Source organism: Chelonoidis abingdonii, chromosome 11 (genome assembly GCF_003597395.2).
Source record: "Chelonoidis abingdonii isolate Lonesome George chromosome 11, CheloAbing_2.0, whole genome shotgun sequence".
NCBI lineage: Eukaryota > Metazoa > Chordata > Testudines > Testudinidae > Chelonoidis > Chelonoidis abingdonii.
The window spans coordinates 51721735-51747827 of record NC_133779.1 but is presented as its reverse complement, the minus strand read 5'-3'; the positions used below and the strand labels follow the sequence as shown (position 1 = coordinate 51747827).

The window sequence follows — 26093 nt, the reverse complement described above, 5'->3', positions numbered from 1 at the left end:
TGAGGCACAGAACGGGGCTGTGACTTGCCCAAGGTCACCCAGAAGTTCTGGGGCCAAGCTGGGGTGGGGGAGTGGCATACCCACTCTTGCTCCTGGTCCTAGTCTCATGTCTTTTTCGCTCTCTCAGCTGAGTGACGGCTACGGGGATGTAGCGGAAACCACTGGTCTCCTCTTCCAGAATCTGCTCAAATACTTAATTGCCATGACCTCATTGCACTAAAAATGAGACCTTTTAGAATCTGGCAGAGGTGGATTAATAACACAAGCAGTTGCTCAGGAATAAGGTTTTGCGATTATGTTTTAGGCTTTTACCTTTTGTGCCTATTTGGAGCAGTGATGATCAACAGGCAGGTTAGTATGTAACAGAAATCATCTTGTTCTCTTCCTCCTTCCAATAGGGCTATGCCCAATTTTTCCTCCTTGCTTGTCCTGAAGGCTTCCCCTCAGACTGATGCTGTTGCTTCAGGTCTCCGTGGATACTAGGGTAAAGTCTGTGTCCCTTCTCCCCCCTGCCCCACCCCCCATCATATTTCTGGATGAATATGTGCAGTGCTCTGTATCACCCAAACTTCTGCTCCTGGGATCTGTGTCTGGGGAGAGTCTGCCAGTGCCTCACTAGTAGTCCTCGCTCTGTGGTGGTACTGTGAGCTGCTAGCATGAAGGCTCTGTGTAGGAATCTGTAGTAGGCTCACAACCCTTCCAGGGGCTTGCACTCTTGTAGGGAAAGCTGGATAAGTGACCCCTGGCAGGCTCTGCTAAATCTTTAAATCCTCAGCTGAGAGTAGACAGAATCCTCCACTTACAGTGCAGGGTCTTTCCCCCTTGAGGTAGAGAGTGAGGGGGAAATGATCCCTCTGTGTGTGTTGGTTTTTGTTTGTCTATCTCCCTTCCTCTCTTTCTCCCCCCAACTGATTTTGCACATGGAGAATTCAAAGGTCACCCTGGGCCCGATCGAGCAGAGTGCTGGGCACTTCACAGAATTGAGTCCCTTTTTATCAGCTCTCTGCAGTGGGTGATGGAAATACCAATTCTTAGGCTCCCTTGCAAGCTTGATAAACTTAGAGCAAATGGCTTCTTTGCAGCTTTTAAAATAAATAACTTATCGTGCTCCCCGTGTCTTCGTATGGGTTCTGAAAACTGATTCGTGCCATGAGTGCTGGCTTGGTGCTGGATGGGGATGGTAAAGGGACATATCTGAAAAGGTTTATTATAGCTCTAATTAAATCTCTTCTTCAACAATCCCGCTGTTTCTGAGAGCAGCCACTTAACTGCATGTGCTTCGGGTGCTGAAATAAGACCAAATGCGTCTCTCTACCTGTGTCACTGCACATCTTGCTAGCAGTTTTAAATAAGCGATCTGTTGATTTGCTTTCAATGGCATCTCGCTAGCTGAATCTCTTCCAAAATACTTTTTCTTTAGGCTTAGTGTTGCCCATTGATGCCAGCTGATTAGTCTTGCCACCAAAGCGTCTGGACAATTCCTGGTTGAAAATACCTTTTGGGTTACGAGGCTGCCTACATCACACAAGCACCTAGAAGTCCAGATTGCAATAATCAGGGTCCCATTGTGCCAGGCGCTGCATAGATGGGGTGTGGGAGTCCCTGTCCCGAACAATTCACAGTGCAAACTGGTGAAATGAAGAAAGGTGTAATCCCATTTTACAGATCAAACTGAGGCCCAAGGCAAAATGACTTGCCCAAGACCACAAAGAGTCTGTGGCAGCCAGAATTAGATTGTGAGCTCTTTGGGGCAAGAACCAATTTGTTCAGTTTGCACAGCTCCTACCGCGATGAGGGTCCTGGCTCACTGTGACTGAGGCTCCTAGGGGCTACAATAATAACTCTGCTTCCGCTCTGCCTCTGGTGGGGAGGAGATGCTGTGAAGTCCAAACTCATGCCTCTTCAAAGGCTCTGTAATTCATACGCCAGCGCAGTGGTCCTCAACCTTTTTCATCCGGCAGGTGCCGGATGATGAGCCACTGAGGACCGTGGCTGGCAGACTAGCATCTACCGAAATGCCACCGAGAAGCGGCAACGTCAAGAGGCGTCGCCACTGAAATGCTGCCAAAAATCAGTGGTTTTTCGGCGGTGACGCCTCTTGACGTTGCTGCTTTTTGGTGGGATTTCGGCGGATGCTTGTCCACCTGCCAGTATGTGGGCGCACATGGATGCCCCGGCGGGCACCGCGTTGAGGACCACTGCACCAGCCAGTTTGAAAGGCTCATAAGCAAGCAGAGGGCATGGGACTCCTTTCAAAAAATCAAACAGGAGGATGGAGGCAAGATGATAGCTACCCATGGTCTGGGAGAGAGGTGAGAAAGCTGATTCTCAAAAATAGCTAGGCTGGAAACACAAACCAATTGTGATTTAAAAAGTCTCCTTTCTGGATCTCCATTGTGCACTAAGTAGGGTAACTGAAGGTTGCTACCTAGTTGCGAACAGCCAGTGCCTATCAGCTGATTCTTCTCCTGAGCTGTGGTCTTGAGGCAACTTTTTTACAGAAAAATCTAATGCCCTTGTGGCTGGAGGGTGGCAGGACTTTGCATTAGAGTGGAAATCTTTCCTGACTTCAAAGCGCTAGAAAACCTCCTCCCTTCCCCCAAACAGTCACACTTGCCAGAATAATCAGCAGGCTCATTTCTGTCCAGAGTGTCCCTGCCGCAGATCTGCAGGAAAACCAGGAGAGAGGTCATGTGCTGCTTAAAGAAACGAGCTCAATGCTGCCCTACAGGGAGGCTGCCTGAATGCATTCATTGCAAGTAGGGAGCTGACACTGCTTCCTGGGGGAGACGGGGATTTTTATGTTATACAAACTGTGCTACGTGCCATGGCCTTTGGAAAAATCTCTTTGTCTGTATTAGTCAAAGAAGCTTGTATTTAATCGTTTTGCTAATCCATAGCACTGAGGAAGGATGGCCAGCAGTTAGGGCTCTTCCTTAGCACTTGGGAGAGCTGGGTTCAAGTCCCTGCTCCACCACAGACTGGGTGACCTTGGTCAAGTCACTTAACCTCAATTCCCCATCTGTACACTGGGGATAATAGCACTGCCCTACCTGCCGGGGGGTGGGTAGTGTTGTGGAAAATTGACCACAAGGTTGATTTTAGATCAGACAGCCTGAGGCTCCTTTATTTCATACAAGCATATATGCAAGGAGAGACAGCATGGCCCCACGCAAAAGGCAAGGTGCTCTGCCTTCCATAAATTTCTAGCCAGCTTGTAAAGGTTAAAACCACAGGCAAATTACACATACTTCCGTATTAATTACCTTATTTGGAATACATTGCAAAATTAATATGGAACAAAAGCACTCACTGTCTGTTCTTTTGCGGTCAGTAACCTTTCTAACACAACTATTTTGGCTATATATTTCATAAGCCTGGCCATTGCAACTTATGCTACTTGGGGACTTTCTCACTCTACCCCTTATGCCCTTTATACACACAAAGCCATTGTTCCGTTTTGGAAACTTTCCACTGTGACTCCTTTTACCTTTTGACACACAGAAGCAACTTTCCTTCATTCTTTCGTCACTCTGTCCCCCTCCTCTCTTCCCCTTATACACAGAGACAAGCTGAACCAAAGTTCAATACAGCCTAGAAACAAGCTTATCCAAAGTTTAGGCCTAAAAGTCTGGCCAAAGTTGTAAGCCCACCGTATTTTCCCTCACAATAGTGAGGATAAATACACTACTGACTTTGAGGTGTTCAGATACTATGGTAATGAGGGCCAGATAAGAACTTGCAGGTTGTCTTTAGCCATATTTACCTTGTAGAAATGTAATCTCTGAAGTGCCATAATTATTGTGGTAGCAGCCCCGATCCTGAATCAGAGCCCTCTGGAGTTAAGGACTCAGAAGCACAAGAGAGAGCTTTCAAGTGCTTGGCTCCCAAGGGATCCTAGCAAGCGGTGAAATGCTGTTGCAGTGCCCTGGAAATGAACCGGGACCCCATTGTGCTCGGTGTTGTACAGACTGCTGCAATCTCTCTACCCTTGTATGAAATGTATAAGCGACACTGCTTGTGAAGTGATCCTGTGAAAACCTATATACAGAGGGGTAAGGTGGCTTTAAGGCCTCACTGCCTGAGATCCACTCCCCCCCCCCCCCCCACACACTCCCTATGTTCCGCCACAACAGCTAATACAACCTTCCCTGGTTGCTTTTCCCAATTTGTGTGGGGGGAGAGGGGGCGGGGGAAAGGTGAGGATTCCAACTGGAAACATTTTAAAGGGGCCCAGATTGTTAAAATACACCTGCCCTCTAGGGCGCCTGCCCAAAATCACTGGTCACTGATGACTTAGGGCTCGTTAACACTAGACTTGAAAATTTACATCAACTCAGCTGTGTCACTCGGGTGTGAAAAATCCACACTCCTGAGCATCATAGCTAAGCCAACCTAAGTCCCTGCGTAGATAGCGCTAGGTCAATGGAAGAATTCTTCCCTCGACTTAGCTACTGCTTCTCAAGGACATGGAGAGATTCTCCTATTAGGGTGGTGGCTTCCATATAGGGTCACACTTGGGGTCTCTTCTGCACACCCTGAAGCCTTTTGCTGTAAGCCTCAGGTGTCGATTCAAACGTAAGCAGTAGAGCTTTTGTGAACTGTTCGTAGTCCCCAGTATCAACTCTGTCCATCAGGCTGCATGCCTCTCTGGCTTTGGGACGAGTACCAGGTGAAACAGTGGGGCCGATCTGCAGCATCAGCCAGGTTCAAAGGGCAAGAATGCTCAAAGGCAGTGAAGTACGCATCTATATCTCCCCTCCCTTCTTAAACTGAGGCAACAACTTGGTATCGAGGTACCCTAGAGCAGAATCCTGCATTTCCTCCAGCTGGAAGGGCAGTCTCCAAGCTGCTCTGCAGATCAAGGGTAGAAGGAGCCCTGGGAGCTCAAGCAGGTAACCTGCTTGGCTATCACAGCTGGAGCGGAGGCAAATCAAACATGCCTACAGATGCCCTGACTGCTGGTCAGTTACATGCTGGAAGGCATTCAGGCAGGCTGTCATGCCCTTTATGTGCTGCTGGCCGCCTGCCTGTGCCTAAGGTGAAGCAGTCCGTGTAGCTTATGGTAATGGCTCATCTAACATATTGCAAAGGGAACTGATGCAGTGAGGCTCACTGCATCCAACGGGGAGCAAAAGACTCTCTTCAGGCAGGCTGCCTCTGGGACTGATGAGTGTTACATCACTTTTGTGCTCAATATGTCACTGCTAATATCTGTTCCCACCAAATGGGAGTCTTATGGCTACTGAAGTGCCGGGGACACTAGCCTAGATCGGATGCCGGTGACTGGGTGCTGTGGCATTCTTATTCAGGTTGCTTCTGCTTTCATACCCAACAGAGGTGCTAACCTTCAGTTGCAGTGAGTATGCAGCACTCCACTTGTGTTTCTTAGGCAAGCAAGTCAGAAGAGGTAGGTAATCTGGTCTTCAGAGTTTTCAACACGCACACACGATTTCTCTAAGATTGTATCCTGCTTTTCTCCTCTACTTTCCCGTGTGAGCATGTGCATGTTGTATTTGCTGATGCTACATATTTTTTAATAGGAGCCTAAGACTGTAGGCATTGGAGCTGTGCGGCTGATCAGGATTTTGATGGGAGAAGGAGAATAGGATGGGTTGCATCTGGAATGCTGGTGACTCGAAGGATGGCATGTACTCTGGGTCAGGATAACAGGCTTTCACTGTGTGTGAAACGGCTCTGTCCTAGAAATGCAGCTTGGTTCAGCAGTGCTAGCGTGAGGCTTCTGGTCTGTCATGTGCTTTTTTGGTTTAGTATCTCATAACATTTTAACAATTGCATGTTTGTCTGCTTTTGGGGAGTAGGGGAGGTTTTGAAGGAAAAATGCTGCATATAAACTTCAGAAAGCAGTTAATCTCCAGTATGGCTAATCCTCGCAATGAGATGCATTGCTAGTGTGACAAGTAAAAAGGAATCTTCATTGTTGTCTAAGGTTCTGCAGTAAAATTCATCCCCTCCCTGGAGATATTGGAAAGAAAAACAAAATCTTGCACTTGAGAAGCATATGTTTGTTTGTTTAAGGGGCATCTGTTGGATAGAGAGGGAAAGGGAGTTGAGATTCCTGGGTTCTATTCGTGGCTCTGCTGCTGATTTGCTGAGTGCTTGGAAGTCACTAAGGCCCTGATCCTAGAAGGGTGACAACTTGGGTGAAGCCCAATTTGTGGAGCCCTGCTTCCTTCACGACTTGGCTTAGGCCCTGATCTGGCAATGGATCACTCTCTGCTTTGAGCACCTTGCATTTCTATTTGCTTTTAAAGGGCCCTGCCTGGGGCACCTTCTGCTTGTATGTGTTGTTCAGTAATAAACGGAAACACGTACTAGGCGTGCCAAACTTTAATCTCTTGAACACTGCTCCGTATCTGCAGTGTAAATAAACTCTGTATCGACAAAGCATTCCAGATTTGAATGGGATTGAGAGAGAGCCTGCCTGCTCTGGCGGGTTATGCTCTGCTTTCACAAAGTTAATCACATGCCTTTATAGTGGTTGAGCTCTTTAGCTTAATGAAGAGAACGTTTAGGGGTGACTTGATTAGCCTATGTAATGGGGTTCAGTCATCACAGTGATGCCTCCTGCTGGCTGTCTTGGGAATTGGCAGCAAGACACCACCTGAAGAGGGCGCTGAGCTATCACTCCTGCTCTAGGACCCGGGTCTCTCCAAGGACCTCGGCGTCCTCTTCAGTGATGCAGCCCTCCAGCCATGCCACACACTGTGCTCCCCTCTTCCGGGGGACCTGCAGTCTGCTCTTAAGCCACCTCCCTTAGTGGCACTGGAGCTAATTGTCTGGCCACTTCCTCATGGACCCAGTATCCTCTTTGCCCTTGTCTCAGGGCTTCAGCCTGTGTCATGGTACAATTCCCCACTCTGAACCTTAGCGTCCAAGAGATGGGGTACCAGCATGAATTCCTCTAAGCTTGATTACCAGCTTAGAACCTGTAACGCTGCCACCAACCAGGAATTCCAGTGCCTGGTACACTCTGGTCCCCTCAAAACCTTGCCTGGGGACCCCCAAGACCCAGACCCTCTGGATCTTAACCCAAGGAAAGTAAACCCTTTCCCCACCATTACCTCTCCGAGCGTCCCCTCCCGTGGGTTACCCTCGGAAGATACTGTGATTCAAACTCCTTGAATCTTAGACAGAGAGGAAAATCACACTTCCTCCTCCTCCTCTCTCCCCCTTCCCAGACTCTCCCTGAGAGAGACAGTAATCCTAACACAGAGAGAAATTAGCTTTCTCTCCCACCATTCCCTGTGTGATCCAGACCCGTCCCCTGGGTCTCACATCAGAATAAAAAAACAATCAGGTTCTTAAACAAGAAAAGCTTTTAATTAAAGAGAGAAAAACATAAAAATTATCTTTGTAAATTTAAAATGGATAGGTACAGGGTTTTTTAGTTATAGGCATGGAATACCCTCCCAGCCTAAGTATTCAGTACAAATTAAAATCCTTTCAGCAAAATACAAATTTGAACTCCTTCAGCCAATGCACATTTGCAAATAAAGAAACAAACATAAGCCTAACTCGCCTTATCTACCTACTACTCACTGTCTGAACTTATAAGAGCCTGATATCGGAGAGATTGAAGAGAAACCTGGTTGCACGTCTGGTCACTCTCAGAACCCAGAGAGAACAACCAAAAACTAACAGCACACACAGAAACTTCCCTTCCTCAAGATTTGCAAGTATCCTGTCTCCTGATTGGTCCTCTGGTCAGGTGACAGCCAGGCTACTGAACTTGTTAACCCTTTACAGTCAAAGAGATATAAAGTACTTCTGTGCTATTAACTTTTCTTATCTGTTTATGACAGCCTGCAAACCCCAGCAGCCAGCCAGGACTGTCTCTTGCTCCCCCGGTCCCTGCTAGTGGCACCGCTCTGTCCAGGGTGCTGGCAGTTGTCTCAGCCCTGGGGACACAGGCCTTCCTCCCTGGGCTCCTAGCAGAGAACTCCCCTCCTCTGCCCTGCAGTTCCCTTTTTATATGGGCCTGCTTGACTGCTCCCCTTGGCCCTTCTCTGATTGGCTGCCTCCTACACAGCTTCCCTAGGGCTCTATTAACCCCTTAGAGCCCAGTGTGGGGCAGGCGCCCCATCACAGCCTACAAGTACCTACATGGGGGAAAAAATATTTAATAGTGGGCTCTTCAGTCTAGCAGAGGAAGGTCGAACATGAGCCAATAGCTGGAAGCTGAAGCTAGACAAACAGCTAGGAAATAAGGTGTGTGGGTTTTTAACAGCGAGAGTAACCACTGGAACAATTTATTAAGGGTCATGGTGGATTCACCATTGTGGGCAATTTTTAAATCCAGATTGGATGTTCCTCTAAAAGATTGGGCCTGTGTGATCCAGGAGGGCCAATGGTTCCTTCTTGCTTTGAAATCTATAAGCCCAGTTTCCTCAAGCACAGCCTTGCCAGCAGCTGCTTCTGGCTCCCTACCTAAACCCAGCTGTGCCAGTGGCATGAGAGTGTTTTCCTCTTTCCCCTGCAGGAGCCTGGAGTGCTTTTAACCCTCAGGGATGGAGCGGCACGTGAATGGAGCTATGGCCGAGAAGCCAAACCCCGTGGACTACGGGGTTCAGATCAGATTCATAGATGACCTGAAGGAAATGAAGAAGCCGCAAAAGATCAGGCCCAAGCATTCCAAGCCAGGCTCCTATGGGGTCGCGGTGAGGGTCCAGGGCATCGACGGGCAGCCCTTTGTAGTCCTGAACAGCGGGGCGAAAGGAGAGGACTCCTTCGGGGTGCAGATCAAAAGCGAGAGTAAATACGGGAACCCTGCTCACAGCCAGTGGCCTGAGCAGCTGCCCCCTAACTCCCTCAGGGAAGGCCCGGGCTCCATCAGCTCTGATTCTGACCTGCCGGAAAGCCGGTATATAGCCAGACATTCCCAGTATAACTCCCAGTACAGCACCTCTGATGAGGAGCTGAGCTCCCAGGGCTACCCAAGGGAGACCAGGCCTGTCAGGAATGAGCTGCCTCAGCGCTACCGCAGGGATGGCTCCTCGTCCCCTCAGGGCAGCTCCAGACAGCTGCTACCCCAGAGGCCTTTTGGGGAGGAGCTGAGGAGGACTCAATCTCACAGCTCTCTGTTAAGCCCCAATTCAGAGGAGGCCTATGGCCCAAGCCCTCTCAGCATTCAGACCAGGGGCATGTACCAATCCCAGTCTCCAGCCAGTGCCAAGAGCAGCAGCACGCTGGACATTGCAGGCAGGAAAAGGACTGACCCCCGCCAGGAATCCCATGCAGCTTCTGGACGAAGGTTTGTAGGCAGGCAGCCATCACCAGACCCAGAGTTCTCCAGGCCTTGGCAGCCAGCTGACCAAAGTGACATCGACACAAAGCCCCTGTCCTCGGTGGATTCCCTGATCACAAAGTTCGATGGGAAGGTTCAGCAGAGGGGCCGAGCTGCCAGGAGAAGCCGGATCTCCCTGGAGGAGAGGAAGCGGTCGCAGAGTCTCGATGGGAGGGTTTCCTGCCACGACACGGCCGATTCCAGAGAGCTGAGCGCCGCCCAGCTCCAGGATCGCCTCAGGGAAGGGCCGAAGGGCCTGGCCACCAAACAGCCTGGTACGGCCAATGCGCCTCACACCGGCAGCCTGAACCGAGCGATCCGGGAAGATCTGAAGGAAAACTCAGTCAAGGCCCAGGTGCCACGAGACTGGATCCATAAAAGCTTGGAGGAGCCTGTCGTTGAGCAGCAGCAAAGTCAAGTGCAATCAGAACTGCAGGTAACTCTTGGTTCGGGGCTCAGGCCTGCCTGGGGCTTGGCACGCTGGCCATGCTTTGGCACCTATATCACGCTAAGCATGGGAGTAGCCAGTAGGGGTAGCAATGTGCATGACTTCTTGACAACCCAGCTAACCACGTGCACTGTCGGTGCTCAGGATGGAGCCTTAATTAGCGCTCTGGGCCTTAAGCTCGCTGCTGGGTGACGCCATTGGTCCCTGATCTGCAGTCGGGAAGTGTGATGGCAGTAAGGGTAGCAGTGAACTGCCGCCGCACAGGCTAGCCCCGCCTGGCACCCTGGGGCAGAGTCAAGCCACCCGTTTGTGCTGCTGAGGCTTTGCTGCTGTGGTTGCTGCTAGCTTTGTGCTGCAGTCGCAGCGTAGACTTGCTCTGAGTGGCCACGTGCAATGCCAGACGCTGGTAGTGGCTACAGCAGTGTGGTTATTCAACCTGAAATCAGCATGTGCCATCTTCTGCTTTTTCCTACCTCAGTGAGGAAGTTGCTGCTCCTCCTTAAGGAATGCTGTTCCCAGCTGGCCTATTTCCAAGTGCTTTATGCACGAGAGTTCAGTGCCGAGAGTTCAGTGCCAGGAGCATAGGTCCCGAGGTACATTTGACTCAGAAATTCACTAGGCCCTTAAGGGCTGCAACCTAACTGCCACCTACACCTAGTTACATCAGATCCCAGCCACGTTTGCTTGCAAAACTGCTGCTGTTGTCCTCTCCTAATATAGGGAGCACAGTGACAGCGTCATGGGTGGATGCAGATCTTTCTGCTTCAGGGTATAAGCCAAGCACTCATTGCCTGGGCTTAAGAAACAGCTTACCCTGTGGACAGGGTTATTCCATAAAGAGTGGTGGGGCTGGCTTGTGCCTTGCTCTGAATCAGCTGGTGCTGGCTGCCATCAGACGGGATACCAGGCTAAATGGGCCCATTGGTCTGATCCCATCTGGCAGGTCCTACTGCTATGCAATGAGCATCTGGTGACACTTATCCTGTCTCGTTAGCAGCTTAAGTCCACTCCAGACCTTCTGAAAGACCAGCAGGAAGTCTCTCCTCCTGGGAGCAGCGAGTCCACCAAGGCGTTGATTTACAGTATCCTGAAGGATGGGTGAGTGTTGGGTCGAGCGCTCTTAGATCCAGTGTTAAACAGGGGAGCAGCGTCTGATGTGCAGCTTGCTCTATTGGAGCATGGGGGACTGGAGGCTTTGATGCTTACACAGCAAAGAACCCTGGGGCACCTTATAAACTAACAGACGTTTTGGAGTATTCACCCACAAAAGCTCATTCTCCAAAACGTCTGTTAGTCTATAAGCTGCCACAGGATTCTTTGCTGCTTTTACAGATCCAGACTAACACGGCTACCCCTATGATATTTGATGCTTACAGCTCTCACCAACAGAAGTTGGTCCAATAAAATATATTACCTTGCCCCACCTTGTTTCTCTCATATCCTGGGACCAACATGGCTCCAACAACACTGCATAAACTCACTTTAGTGAAAGAGGTTTCTGAAACAACAGAAAGTGCTGCATCTTCTCAGGGATGGGATCAGGGCAGACCAGAGGCAGAGGGAAAAAGGGGGGACAATTGTACTGGGGCCCTGAGCGCAGGGCGCCCCCCCCCCCAAATATGTAAAATCTGTGTAAATAAAGTGAAATAGGAGGAGGTGGGGCCCCAGCAAACATGATGTATCAGAGACCCACATTTCTCTCAAAGGGACTGTGCTTTTCAAATGAAATCTGCCCCACGGCTCTCGCTAGGGAAATCTGTCCTAAACAGGAGCCTAGCTATGGAGTCTATTACACAGGAGTTCAGACTAGCTGATCACAATGGGCCCTTCTGGCCTTGGAATCTGAGTCTGGAAAGTCTGGGCCCAGATGTGCAGGAAAATTGGTCCTTTAAATAAAACAAAACTCTGTCCCTTTAAATCCAACCCTGGGATAGGAGTCAAGCGCCCTGGGAATCTTGTGGGAGTGTACGCTTCCGAACCCTTGAACTACAGCTTAGCCCAGGAACTAACAACTGTAAGCCTCTTGGCTAAGCGATAGCGACTCTAGAAAGGTGCAAACTGGCAACCTTGGAGCCGACAAAGGGAATTAATTCCAAGCAGAGTAGCCTTCTGTTTTAAATAATCCTGTGGAGGTGGATAGTGTCTGTTCTCTGGGAAGACCCCAGTTGGGTGGGAGTACAGGGCATATGATGCAGCTGATCCACTGAACTTAATCACTAAAAGGGTTCTCTATGGGAAAGCAAGGGTTTAAAGACAATCTCTCTTCTTCTCGCTTCCCCGGCTTGTGGATACTTGACTGAAACATTCACTCTCAGATTTTGACTCCCCTAGCTTCTTGTAAGGAGGGACTTACCCCTTTACCTTCAATTCTTATATTATAGGCCTCAAACTGCGGGGAGCAGTGAACAGGACTTTCCCCTAACTTGCCCCAGAGATGCTCATCTGAAGTGTTACCTGCAACAACATTAAGTAAAAAAAAATCCAGACAAAAGTGTATGTCTCTTAAGAACTTACCTGGTCCCTGTTACCAAAGTACTTGAGCACTTCACAGTCTTTGATGTATTTCATCCTCTTGTTCAGATGGGGAAACTGAGGCATGGAGGGGTTAAGTGACTTGCCCAAGGTCACACTGCTCCTGTGGCAGAGCTGGGATTCAAACCTAAGTCTCCAGAGTCATAGGCGAGTGCCTTAAACACTGCTCTGCTTCTCCCCCCCCGTGGCTATGTCTCTTTTAACCTGAATGATTTTCTTTGTTGGTATTTGCTTGTTTCTTTTTCAGGAGCAAAGAAAGCGAAAGCTCGCTGAAGAGAAAAACCAACCTGATGTTTGAGAAGATCCAAGCGCTCGCTGTAAGTCTCCATACCAGCCTCCCCTTACTTTGCAGAGAGTGACATTCACCCTGGACTGAGTCCAGTGCAAAAGCCCTGTGAGACTTATGTGGCACCTGGCTCTCCGCAGAAGGGTGAATTTTTCACCCCCCGTATTATCAAGCTGGAGTGATACTTATCAGCCAGGATGACTGCTGTCTCTTAGTGTACATCTGCACTGCAGCTGGAAGTGAGGTTCCCTGGTCGGAGAGACGTATACCCACTAGCCCTGATCAAGTTAGTGGATTAAAAATAGAAGTATGCCAGGGTGTTGTGGGCCGCGGGAGAGACTAACCATCCTCCGAGTTAGCTACTGTTTCACAAGGGATTGTTCTCCAGGCAGCTTGCGTTGCTGTGGCAATGCTCCTATTTTTAGTGCACTAACTCAGTCAAAGCTAACCCAGGCATGTTGACCCGAGCTATAAAATCATGACTGGTGTAGAAAAAGTAGATGAGAAAGTGTTGTTTACTACTTCTCATAATATAAGAACTAGGAGCCACCAAATGAAATTAATAGGCAGCAGGTTTAAAACAAATAAAAAGAAGTATTTTCTTCACACAGTGCACAGTCAACCTGTGGAACTCCTCGCCAGAGGATGTTGTGAAGGCCAAGATCATAACAGAGTTCAAAAAAGAACTAGATAAGTTCATGGAGGATAGGTCCATCAATGGCTATTAGCCAGGATGGGCAGGGATGTGGTCCCTAGCCTCTGTTTGCCAGAAGCTGGGAATGAGCGACAGGGGATGGATCACTTGATGTTCTGTTCATTCCCTATGGGGCACCTGGCACTGGCTACTGTAGGAAAACAGGATACTGGGCTACATCGATCTTTGGTCTGACCCAGTAGGGCCATTCTTATGTTCTTACGTTCTTCTTATGAGCTGGAAACTTACAGCTGCAGTGTAGACATTACCTTTTTCTTCTGACCCGCACCAATGGGCTGAGCATCTCCGTTAAGCCTTTTAGTTCATCACAACGATGCAAATCTGTATCAGGAAAGGGCCTTCCCCAGAGTTTAGCTAGTCAACTTTTAGCCCTTCTGAGTTGTTTCAGCTCAATGCATCCTGATGAAAGAATACCCCCCCACCCCACACACCCATTTCTGGGCAGAACTGGTGAAATTGCAGTCTGCTTATAGCTTCATGCAGTGTGTAGCCCACCTGTGGAACGCCCTGTTTCAGGAGGGAGCTGTACTATGTCCAGATTTCTGCAAATCTTCATGCCCATGCATGTGAAGAGAACAAGAAGAGTCCAATCTCATACTTGAGGTTTTAACTTGGCTGCCTGTGGCAGGGGTCAGGAAGGATGCTTCCCCCCCAGCCTCCCAGTACACAGTGTGGTCAGATGCATTGTGGGCTTCTCAGCGATTGGCCCCAGTGGAGGCTGGATTCCAGGCTTGACAAGTTGGTCAATCTGACAAATGCAGTTCAGAAAGGATAAAAATATTGAGCTCTAGAGAGCAAAGCAACTGTAAGCAGTTTAAAACAAGAATGAAAATTTTTGGGCTGGGATTCTGGGTGTGTGTTTTTACACTATCCCATTAGCCGGACGAGATCAGTTTCTCCTGTGGACACTGCTGTGGCCCTGGAATTGGTTTTTTTGTTTTCTTTGTCATCATCTCCAGGGAAGCAGACAGAAATGACTTTCTCTTTAATACCTAGAATTATCTGTGTATGAAAGCAACATGGCTTCCTTTCAGGAATCTGCTCTGACACTGTTGGAGATGTTAACAGGGAGTACATTTCCCGTTTAATATTCTGTATTAAGAGATTTGAATCCATTTTGCCGACTCCACCATTATCGCAGGTCATCTTGTGCTGGCTGCTGCATGCTGTGCTCGGAGCTTGCCTGAAATGACAGTGGTCTTGATTAAAACTGGCATTTCAGAGCTTCCTGCTTGAGGCCCAACGTACCTCTGGCAGGACTCAGAGCCATATCTTTTGATGTTGGCATCAGAGGGCTGCTTGCTAGTGTCAGGTTTTAAAAAAATTGCTGCTGTGAATGAATGAGACTAGCATTTTCCCCCATTAACTTAAGGCAAGTTTATAATTGGTGGCCTGAACTACTTGAGCATTGAGGGAGAAGGACGGAGAACACTGGATTGGCACTCAGGAGATCTTGGTTTCATTCCTGGTGGAGCTGGGACTTGACCCCAGGGCTCCAGAGTCCCATCCCAGTCAGTGTCTTAACCACAAGACCATCCTTCCTCTCCAGTGATTGACTTCAGGCAGCATCTCCAGGGTGCCTGTGTTACACAAAGAGGGGGCTCTGTCTTACAGGTGGTGCCTCCTGAGGACACAAGAGGATCTGTTTCCCAGAACAGTGAGCTGAAAAGGAAGATGGAGGAGCTGCAGCAGAAACTAGATGAAGAGACCAAGGTGATGCCAGTACCTGGTCAGCTAGATGCACTGGACAGTAAACTCCTGCTTTGCTGGGCGGGTAGTGGAAGGCTGCCAGCCCTATGGAGCTGCCACCCTTCCACTGCATTGGGTGGGAGTGGGCTGCAGAGGGGCCTGGGGTCTGTGCTGTCTCCATTCACCCCAGCATGGAGTTAGGGAGGTTTCGGGGGGAGACTCGGCCAGTGACTGTAATTATACTGGTTCAGGGGCTGTAAGTACTGTGTAGAGGTCTCACCCTTTACTCGTGGACTGGAATATCCCCTTTTTTACCCCCTTCCCTCCCACCCCCCGAATTAGGAGTGAGGTGCCTAATTCCCTTAGGACCAGATCCTCAGCTGGCCCAGTTCCAGTGAAGTCAGTGGGCTGACTTACTCCAGCTCAGGATTTGTTCGTGGGATGCCGCGAGAAACATTCTCTGAAGCTAGCTGGTGGCAGCGTCCCTTTAAATCCTAGCCTCTTCCTCTTCCGTGGCCACTAACGCTCTATTCTCCCCTCTCCCAGCTCCGCCAGAAAGCAGAGCAGGCCAGGAGCAGTGCTGCTCGGAGCCTGGAGAGCCGGCTGGAGGAGGCGCAAGACGAGTGCAGGCGCCTCAAAGGGGCCTTGGAGACGACGACCCAGGAGCTGAAAAGTCGCTTGCAAGAGTAGGAGCCGTTTCTTGTGTCTGGGGTGGGCTACGCAGGTCCTGGCAGAGCACTAATGATCCTCACGATGGATACCATGCCTGTCCTCATTAACAAGCCCTTTCCACCCACTGAGTTAGGTTGCAGGCATCCCTGTGTTATAGATGGAGAAACTGAGGCACAGAGGAGGAAGTAACATGCCTTATCTAGCTGCTCCTAACTGCCTCAAAGCCATTAATGGCTTTGTCCTCTTGAGGTACTTTAGCCCGCTTGAGGTATTATTCCCATTGTACAGCTGGAGAACTGAGGCACAGGGTAGATGGGATGACTTGTCCAAGGTCCCACAGGGAGTCTGTGGCCGAGGCCAGGAATTGAACTCAGGTCTCCTGACTCCCAGCCCAGAGCCCTACCCAATAGGTAACCTGGCCCCTGAGGGGGGATCACAGCAAGCCGGTGTCTGGGCCAGAATTGTATCTGGACTCTGGCTATACTGTGCTGAGACCAGGCTCTGCCCTGGCTGGCTCTGAACAGGCTTGCACGGTCTCCTCTAGGCTGAAGGAAGTGAAGGTTGCCAGAGAGCAGGCAGAGGACAAACTGGGAGACGTGGAAGAGCAGCTAATGGGGATGCACGAGGAGCTGGACAGGCTGCGGAAAACCTCGGTGGACTCTGCAAACAGAGACGAGCTCATGAAGGTACGTGACTCTTGCCTCCTGATCGCATGTCTTGGATCCTGACTGCGCTGTGGGCCCGGTTCTCAGCCGGGGTAAATGGATGCAGTCATTAAAGCCGACAGTGCTGCGCTGAATTACAGCACTGGGGGAGCAGGGCCTCTCCCTGAATCAGCGTCTCAACAATAATCCCTAGTGCCCTTCACCCCTCCTCATCGGAGGTCAGTCTCATTATCCCTGCTGAGCAGATGGGGAAACTGAGGCACAGAGGTGCAGTAACTTGCTCAGGGTCACCCAGGTTGCCAAAGTCCCAGTCCAGTGCTCTATCCACCAGCCAAGACAGCCTCTCTACGACCTTTGCTTCCTGACTGTGCAAGCCTGTTCAGAGCCAGCCAGATGTATCGTGTAGCTCCAGGTGGTGAAAGCATCTCTGTTCCTGCCCTCCCCTCAGGAGCTGCTGGAAACCAGAGAGGAGCTGGAGGAGGTCCTCAATGCCAAACAGAAGCAAGAAGAACATCTGCGGCTGCGGGAGCGGGAGCTGACAGCACTGAAAGGAGCCCTGAAGGAGGAGGTGGCGAATCACGACAAGGAGCTGGACCAGGTGACGCAGCAGTACCAGCGCGACATGGACCAGCTGAGGCAAAACATGGAGGACGTGTCTCAGGTAAAGTCGCAGATGTGTGAAATGGAAGCGTAAAGCGAATGTGTTGGGGGTAGGGGGGATGGGTGGCGTTTGCTAGGAGATTAAGGCTTGCTCGTCTTACGGACTGGATTTATAAACCACAGAAAATCATAACAGTGGCCCGCTTCCCTTAAATGTCCTCCCCCCGAGTTATTTTTCGGTTGGCTACGACCTTTGCTTCCTGTCCTAAGGTACCTAGGGAGCGGTGTGGCCATGGGCGCTGCACGTCCCTGCTCAGTGATAGTGACGCTCTGGGCTATACCAGAAAGTTGCACCAGTTTTAACTTAGGGTGTGATCTGTCTTAAACTGCTTTCTAGCTGGTTCAGAAAGCTCCGTGGATGCTCATTTTGGTCAGAACCTGATCTATTTCTGCTCCGCACAGCTGACCAAAATCAGCGTCCGTGCAGCCTTCAGTGATTTAATGAACGCTGGTTTAAAAGAGGTCACAGCTTCGCTTAAACTGGTACAGCGTCTCAGATGATGCCTTGGTCGGTGAAAAGGGGCACGGTACTTAGCACTCCTCCTCCCCCAGCACTGAACTTCTGACTCCGCTGACCAAGTGCTACATGTGGGTGCTCAAATCACTTGCTTAAGTGATGGCCCAGATATGTTTCTCTGTGGTGCTGCATTCTGCTGTGTTACGCTAGTATCCAGTTGGAGGAGCTCCCTAGATTTTAGCGAAGCCACTGCAGATGACTCTGGTGTAACAAAGAACAGGATCTAGGCTGGGTGTGCATTGGAACCATAGGCGCTGACTTCCCCTCTTTCCTGTGAGTGCTCGACCTCCCCTGTGCTCCCGGCCCAGCCCCCACTCCACCCCTTCCATGAGGCCCCTCCTCTTCCCACTCCTTCCCTGCCCCCATTCCAACCCCTTCCCCAAAGTCTCTGCCACAACTCCACCCCCTTCCTGCCAATATTCCAACTCCTTCCCCAAATCCCAGCCCCGCCTCCTCCCCGAGCACATCACATTCCCATTCCCACCCGCCTCCTGAAGTGTGCTAATGCTGCCAAACAGCTGTTTGGTGGCAGCCAGGTAGGAAGTACTGGGAGGCAGGCAGCGCAGCAGGGACACGGCGCGCTCAGGGGAGGAGGTGGAGCAAGGGGTGAAGGGAGCTTGGCTGCTGGTGGGTGCAGAGCACCCACTAATTTTTCCCCATGGGTGCTCTAGCCCCGGAGCACCCACGGAGTTGGTGCCTATGATTAGCAGCATCCACCGAGTACATGCAAAGTTGTAAGGAACCCCATGTAAATTTTGCAGAGGTTTCTACCAAGTCATAACCTTCCCCAGCCTCCTTGCAGTAAATGCACCCAATCCAACAGCAAATGCTTGACAGCTTCATTCCTGTCCCTAGAACCAAGCCAGTTTAGAGATCGAGAGGCAGAAAATCAACTCGATAGTGAGGAACCTCCAGAAGGAGCTGGAGGAGAGCAACGAGGAGACCAGCCACTGGAGGGAGATGTTCCAGAAGAACAAGGAGGAGCTGCGCAGCAACAAGCAGGAGTGAGCTCTCACGGATGCGCCGTGTCCATCTCAGGATTGCAGATGTGACTGGGCGTGGTTAGCTAGTGCCGATCTGCCCAGGGGCTAGAGTGGCTCTAAAGGGTTCGGCTGCTCCATTTTATCCCGTGAAACGCCTTTCCTGTAAATCCAGGAAAGGTGACTGGGGGATGTCTCCAGAGTTGTCTCTAGGGTGTCATTCCATGGAGAATCAAGGCAGGATTCTTGGCTTGGGCTCACTGGCAGAAGCCATGATGCGGCCGGTGGACAGGCTTACAGGTGACTGGCATTGCTGATGCAGAGCCCAGCAAGGAGGTGCATGGTGCCTCTCTCTGATCATATCACAGCATTACCCAGGGAGGATGGGGGGGTCATGTAGCTCAGGCTTGGCTGGCATGCATAGGACATGCTGCCACCATTTGAGTCTCTGCACCCCTCCTGGTGACCTTCATAGGCTTTCGTCCCACTCAGCCCAGCTTCCCCCAGGGTCAGACTCCCCATGGTTCTTCCATGGGGCAATGGGGAGCCCACCTGGCACTACTTCTCTTCCCACATGCAGGCTCATGCAGGTGAAACAAGAGCGGGAGGAGTATGAGGAGGAGCTGCGGGAGCTGCGAGAGCGGTTCTCGGCCATGCGAGTGGAAGTGGACCAGGTCAGGAACAGCACCGTGGATGCTGGCCAAGCAGAAGCCCTGAAGAAGGTATGATGAACAGGGCGTGGTCAGAAGGAAGGTGGCTCTTGACTCATAGAGCAGCTGTGTGAACTGCCTGATGGGATGGTTGGGGTCTGGTTCTCACGGGTACCAACACCTCTTCAGGCCACACTGGTAGCAGAAAAGTGCCTTAAAATGAGCTCCCTGAGATCCCTGGGGCACATGGGGCTACTGTACCACTGGCATAACTGCTGGCATAGAGGGCAGGATAAGGGAGTGGTCAGAGCTTGCTGCACTGTTCTTTGCTTCCCAGGGGTTATGGCTAGAGCAGGTCGGGAGTCTTTTGCTGAAAGAGTTCGTTCTCTCTTCCCCACAAAAGGGGACATGAAAAAACACTTCCTGTCCAGGCCTAGCTACCACAACGCAGTGGTCTTAATGCAGATGACCGCTATACTGAGGGTAGCAGAATCTCTGGGAGCGCAGTTCCCTCTCTGTTAGGCCGCTGGCTACCTTGTGAGCGCTGCCAGGACTCCCAGAGCTTGGTGCGTGTATTCGACGCTCTTTAAAGCCTGTCATCAACTCTCCTCCTCCTTCCGCAGGAGCTGCGTCAAGCCCAAGAGGAGCTGAGGGAGCTGGCTTCAGAGAAGCAGGCCCAGGATGAGCTGGTCCACCAGAGGGAGCGGGAGCTGGCCGCCCTGAAAGGGGCGCTCCAGGAGGAGGTGGCCAGCCGTGACACGGAGGTAGAACAGCTGAAGCAGCAGTTCCAGAAGAACTTGCAGCAGCTCAGGAAGGACTATGACGAAGCTGCCAAGGCAAGAGCCCAGGGCCTCCCAGCTCGGACCCCTATAGCAGAGGACGCCTGGGAATGCCTATCCCGGCCTGACCTCCAGGCAGGGATGCTGAAGGCTGCATGCCTGGGTAACTGGCACCGGTGGGCAGTGACTAGAGCAGCTCAAGGGGAGTGGGCACAGGACTGTACCCAGGCCACAGATCTAGCACGCCTTCTGCATAGCTTGTATTGCTGCACCTTCCCCCTGAGACCTTTATCGCTGAGACGGCAGCAAATCACTGAGCCCTTCGGCATGTCTGGCTGTGTGCTGCCTCTGTCTCCTTGGAGTTCCGTCATATGCTCCATTTCCCACCCCGCAGCCACCTCCTGTTGACCCAGCAAGCAAGAGGTGCTGCCTCTTGCAGAGGTGCCTGCTCACTGTGCGTGGGGCCATAGCGGAACGGGCACCCTCTGTCCAAAGATCGTCACCTGTGAGCCCGTTTGCCCTCTGCTGGGCAGAAGCCTTTGGAGACATGCTCCTGTGAGTGCCGGCTTCCCATGTGCCAGTGGTCTGGCCCTGGACTCACCTGTATATGTTTTCTTGCCTGGCGTGCAGGTGAAGGTGGCCGTGGAGAGCGAGAAGGAGGCCACGGAGCAGATGAGGAAGGCAGTGGAGTCCGCTCTGCGGGAGACGCAGGAGGAGAATGATGACTTGAGGAGGAAGATCCTGGGCTTGGAGATGCAGGTCAAGGAGTACAGGCACTTCTCTGAGAACTGGGAGGGCTCGGAGGCCAGACTCAGGGAGAAGATCGCCAAGCTGGAGGTACACGAGGGCCGCAGGACTGCCCTGCATACAGACCCACCTCCTTCCCCAGCTTCCTCCCTAGAGGGGCCTCTTGAAGGCCCCATGCTGCTGGGTGCTACACAGACCTAAAGAAAGTCAGTGCCTCAGAGCATGTCTAGGCTATAAAGTTAAGCTGACCTATAGAGTTACAGCCACTGTACTAATCCCTGCCCCGTGATTCGTGTCCACACTGCCCTTTTTCCGACAGTGGTGCACACGTCCTCGCCAGCAGCGCTTCCACCAACTTTAGAGGGGTAGTGTAGGGGGGCTCAGAGTCCCGCCAGTTGCTGTGCTCCTGGCAGGGAGCCGAGAGCCCAGGGGGATCCACGCCCCATCTCTGGTCAGCTGTCCCATTCCTAGTGGGGAGCTGAGAAGCCCAAGGGGCAGCCTGAGCCGGGAGCAGAGACCGCCACGGCTCCAGCAGAGCTGTGAAGTAGACAGGCATGAGAGCCAATAGATGTAAGTCACAGTGTCTACAGAACACTGCATTGGCCTAACTACACCGACATAAGCCCTGTGCTTCTTGTGGAGATGGATTTATGTCGGTGTAGCAGGGCGCTTGCATCGGTGGGAGCAAGGCTGTAGTGTGTACTCTGACATAATTAGATTGATATAAGCTGCCTTACTTCAACCTCCTGCTGTTGTGTAGCCCACACACATTGGGGAAGGGACTTGCCCAGGGTCACCCACAGGTCACACCTCTCCTGAGCTCTATCCATTGGACCATGCTGCCCCATCCAGATGGAAATATTCAGCTAGCCCAGCCCCTGAAGTCCCTGGGAGCTTTGTGTTTCTCTGAGAGCTCCTCCCCTTCCAGGCTGATCGCAGACAGATGGAGCAATCCTTGGAGGAGGCTGTGGAGCAGGAGCAGGAGCTGCTGATGGCCAAGAAGTCTCTGGAGAGCCGCCTGGAAGAAGCCCAGAGGAGTCTCAGCCGGCTGTCTCAGGAGCACCAGGTGCTGAACACCTCGCACCAGGAGGAGATGAAGCAGAAGGAGCAGCTGAGGAGAACCAAGAATGAGCTGGAGGAGCAGAAGAGGCTGCTGGATAAAACCACAGAGAAGCTGAGCAGAGAGGTTTGTGAGACGCCTCAGCTGATGTCACCACCTTAAAGCCTGGGGGAGGGGCCAGGTGTTGCCTATATTGTCCCTGGCTGCTTGGATTGAGTTATTGCACTGCATGCTGGGACATGTCGTCTCTTTGGGGTGTGGCCATCTTAGTCCTGGGAAGCTTGCACAAGGGCCCTGAAATTAAACCTCACCCCACCCCCACCAGTCTTACACTGGTGGCATTTGCTACCAACAAGGGGGGAGGCCTCTGTTTGGAAAGGACTGGGATTCTGGTCTGCCCAGCAACCAGGGTGACCAGATAGAAAATCAGGATAGGGGCTGAGGGGGAAAGGTAATAAGTGCCTATATAAGACACAGTCCTGAATAAGGGGACTGAGCCTATAAAATCAGGACATCCGGTCAACCTACCAGCAACCTGCTTGAAAACAGGACTTGGCTGGGTTGAAACAGTAACGCCAAGATGCATCAGTGCCTGACACAAGATCATTACGCAGTGTCTCATGGCTGCCAACTCCATTTGTCACCAGGGCTTACAGAGTTGATGCTTGGTGTTTGGCTGGGATTCTGCAGAGCCGACTAGTGACAGGCGCGGGAGGCTGGCCCGCTAGCTGGAGCGCATGTGGCTTGGCTCTCCAAGGGGTGGCACTGGGAGCTTGCCCAGTAGAGTAACTGGAGCTGCCTTGCAAAACCAGCTGAAATATGGAGCCATCTGGAAGTTGCTGACCCCCTCAGCTGGGGAGGATATTAACATAGATGAGCTCTTCTTGCCTGCTAGTCTCCATAAAACCCGTAGCATCTTCCCGGCTCACTAGAGACCCCAGGAATGCAGCATCCTGGCATCTCCTGGGTGCTAGAAGATTTGGGAATTGTACGGTGAACTCTGGTATCCATTCTGCAGCCCTCTCGCCCCACCGGGCTTGCTAATGACATTCACTGGAGGATGAGCTCTGGTGCTCGGATTACCCCAGCGATAGGTGCTGTATAAATCTAAGCTGTGCTGCTGGGTGACCTGCAAGGACTTTGTAATGCTGGCCCCAGCCGGGTTAGCCAGCTGCGTTTAATAGGCATTTCTGTGCTAAATCTCTGCTTTGAGTTCAGCTTTGCACGTCTCCTTCGGACGTTCAGCTCTGTCGTTCAAACCAAATGTCTTGGAGGGGAAAGGGGAAAGTCCAGCCCACTAACCAGTATTGTAGGGACACCTTCGTATTTCCTTCCCTTCCTCTTCATGGTGGGGCTAAATACTAGAGCCCCCTTCCCTCCACTCCTATTGAAGTTAACTGCGATCCCCCGTGTGACTCCAATGGCATCGTTTATCCCCATGTGGCCTGGGGGAGGTGGTTGGTCGTGGGCACTAATTGTGGGTTCCTGAGTACTCCTTCCCCTGTGCTCTAGCTGGACCAGATGGCCCAGGAGTCCCACAGCTCACTGGCCATGCTGCAGTCGCAGCTGGAGGAGTACAAGGAGAAGTCACGGAAGGAGATTGCAGATTCCCAGAAGCAGGCCAAGGACCGCAGTGCAGAGGTGGAGAAGATGCAGTTCACCATGGGTCGGCTGCAGGACGAGGTAGGCCGTCGGCTCTTGGGTGGTTCATCTTGCTCACAACCTGCCAGGGGCTGTCTTGGGAGAGGGTGTCTACGATACGTTTGCCAGGAATCACTAGCGCTGGGAAGATGTGAACGTTCCTCGTCCACTTTCAAATTACCCAGTGGAACCAAGTCATGCATTTTCCCTGCCTCAGGCAAACTGCCTGCTCAGCTCAGGCCTTGATCTGAAGACAAGCATAGCCCTGTTAGAACAAGGGAGAATGCAGAAACGGCAGCCGATGTAACTCTAGACAGTACAAGAGCTCCCTTGCCCCCAGTTCCAGTGGAAGAGGCTGCGCTACCTGAGACTGGCCGCTTTGTATCCTTGAAGTCAGCTGTGCTCAAGGGCATCGTGGGGGCTGTATCGCCAGCAATCGCAGATCAGATCTGCTCAATAGACAAGTAAAGGGATGAGCGTCTGTAACAGAAAGTGTCAGGCAGGGACCAGTGTCGGGCTGGGCTCCGTCTGACTCCCGCATGGGCAGCAATAAAGATCCTGCAGTCAGAACTTGGTGATACTGTTTGCGAGCCATGAAAGAGTCTGCCTCCCTCTTGCATCGCTGGGGGGACTTGGGACAGACTCTGGTTCCCTCCCCTGGAGCTGGGCTGGCCCTCCCTGGCTAAGAGGAGTGACAGATAGTGGAATCTCCCTTTAGTTCAGTCAGCTGCTCTGCTCTGACTGGGAGTGCAGACTGGACAGATCGAAGCTGGAGTAATTCCCACCGTCCGAGTGAAAGTGCAGCGTCTCAGCCTGCCTGAGGCCAGAAACCTCTAAGGTGCTTCCTGTGAAACCCACGAGCCCAGTGCTGGGCCCCAGAATGTGCGGTTGGGGTGGGGTTGTGTGCTCTCAGGGCAGGAGAGCTCTGCCCGGCTATTCCAAATCTAGCTGCTGTTCAGAGGGCCCCTTGCTACCAGAAGTATGTAGCTTGGTGGTGTCTGGCCCCTCCTAAACCTGTTACTCACCCTGATGACAGAACTGGGTATTCTCCGGTATGCAGAGAGCAGATCACTGGTACTATGCGTGGGTGCCCAGATGTGTCCTTAGACCAGAGCCTGCTGAGTGTGAAGGAAGAGTCTCCTCTTGCCGCACAGTGCGGGAACGGGAGCTGTTGCTCTTTTCTCTTCCTTTCCTCCAGCCGAAGCAGGTTGGCCATAGCTTTCTGCAGGGCTTGCTAGCGCTGCAAGCATCAACCACATGGTATCACTAGATGCCCCTAAGTGGGTTGTTCCAGGATTGGCACCACACTGGTCCTATCTGGCCCAGCCTTTGTTTCTCCCCCAACCATGATCCTCTGCTTTGTCCAGCTGCTACACCTGTGAGGCAGCCTGTGTGGTAACTAGGGGAGATCTTTAGATGCCTGGCGCATGCAGCTTTCTGCAGGCTCTGGGGGAATGCTGGGGTAGCGCAGTAGCTCTCTGACGCCATCTCTTCCCTCAGATCACACGGCTGAAGCAAGCACTGCAGGACAGCCAGGCCGAGCGGGAAAGCGCCGTGCTGGATAAGGAGGTGCTGGCCCAGCGCCTGCAGAGCCTGGAGCAGGAGGTGGAGTCCAAGAAACGCTCCCAGGACGATCGCTCTCGGCAGGTCAAAGTGCTGGAGGTTTGTTTGCTCTCCCTGACCCTAGTGCCGCTTTGAACTGCTCTGGCATGGGGAGCTCACTGGAATGTAGGCGTTCTTATTCAAGTGCTGGCGGGGTGAGGGTCCCCCCGGGAAGGCTGTAGCAGTCAGCGGTCGTGAGGGAGCTGATTCTCAGGGAAGAGTCTTTATGACCAAGTCCCCATCTCCACTGGCCTCCTTGCTGTGATCCTATCTGTGCCATCTTCCTCCAGAACATCTCACCGGCACTAAATCCCCACGCACAGAACATAGCGTCGTTCTGTTCCCCCGCAGAACGGGCGGGACAGTGAAACTGCAACAGAACAGTGCGAAGCACCCCAGCCCCGGCAACACCCTGGTACCAGTGCTGCCTCTCATGCTTGCAGCCCCAGTAATGGCGTAGCTGGAGGACACAGGCCCATAGTCTCATCCATGAGCATACGGTGGGTGGGGGCCGTATCTCTGGGTCTCACTGGAGTCCAAGCCTCTGGATTGGCCTGTTTTAGTGCTACAGCTATGCAGGTGCTGGTCAAATACTACTTCTCCCCAAGAACACCTGTGAGCACGCGGTCTGCTCTCTCCTCCAGCACATGCAAGCAGCAGGTCAGTTAATGCTGATTGCTGAGGTTCTGGGCCAGCAGGACAGAAAGAGCCTGATTGCCACAGCCTTTTCTTAGGCCAAATTCCCACTGACTGCATGTTGGGGGGCCTTTTGTGACATAACCCTGCCCCCCTTCCCCATAGCGGTCATGAAACCGTCAGAGTTAGAGCCCAAATGTTCACCTATTTTTAAGAAGGACTCTTTCAGCTCCACATCCTAGGCTGTGAGGCTCTGAATAGATACTCAAGAACAATAATCAAACTTTCTTGCAACAGCCATAAAATCACTTTTTACTTGTTAGTTGAAAAAAAACAGCCACGAGCTTCATGCTATTAAAGGCGATTGTTAACGCGCCACTATATCTGCTGTAACTGGGATTTTTAAAACCAAATGCTTGTAGATGTTAGACTAAAAGGAGCCAAGTAAGTTTAAGAGTAGCCAGCTGGAGCATCTGTGTAACGATGAGACAAAATCAACAGGGGGTG

At 51.7% G+C, this 26093-nt stretch overlaps 1 protein-coding gene across 1 annotated transcript in view; it reads left to right on the top strand.

The window, feature by feature from the left end:
- The first annotated feature begins 4206 nt into the window (after nucleotides 1–4206).
- Nucleotides 4207–26093, top strand: part of CGN (cingulin) — a 45799-nt gene continuing 23912 nt past the window's right edge. Inside the window, exons 1-15 of the mRNA XM_032767973.2 lie at nucleotides 4207–5660; nucleotides 8504–9743; nucleotides 10750–10853; nucleotides 12535–12604; nucleotides 14903–15001; nucleotides 15524–15663; nucleotides 16194–16335; nucleotides 16763–16975; nucleotides 18347–18495; nucleotides 19052–19193; nucleotides 19745–19957; nucleotides 20531–20737; nucleotides 21576–21833; nucleotides 23220–23390; nucleotides 24849–25010. Of these exons, the coding sequence (XP_032623864.1) occupies nucleotides 8532–9743; nucleotides 10750–10853; nucleotides 12535–12604; nucleotides 14903–15001; nucleotides 15524–15663; nucleotides 16194–16335; nucleotides 16763–16975; nucleotides 18347–18495; nucleotides 19052–19193; nucleotides 19745–19957; nucleotides 20531–20737; nucleotides 21576–21833; nucleotides 23220–23390; nucleotides 24849–25010 (3282 nt within the window). The 5' untranslated portion in view covers nucleotides 4207–5660; nucleotides 8504–8531. The remainder of the gene's footprint in view (nucleotides 5661–8503; nucleotides 9744–10749; nucleotides 10854–12534; nucleotides 12605–14902; nucleotides 15002–15523; nucleotides 15664–16193; nucleotides 16336–16762; nucleotides 16976–18346; nucleotides 18496–19051; nucleotides 19194–19744; nucleotides 19958–20530; nucleotides 20738–21575; nucleotides 21834–23219; nucleotides 23391–24848; nucleotides 25011–26093) is intronic.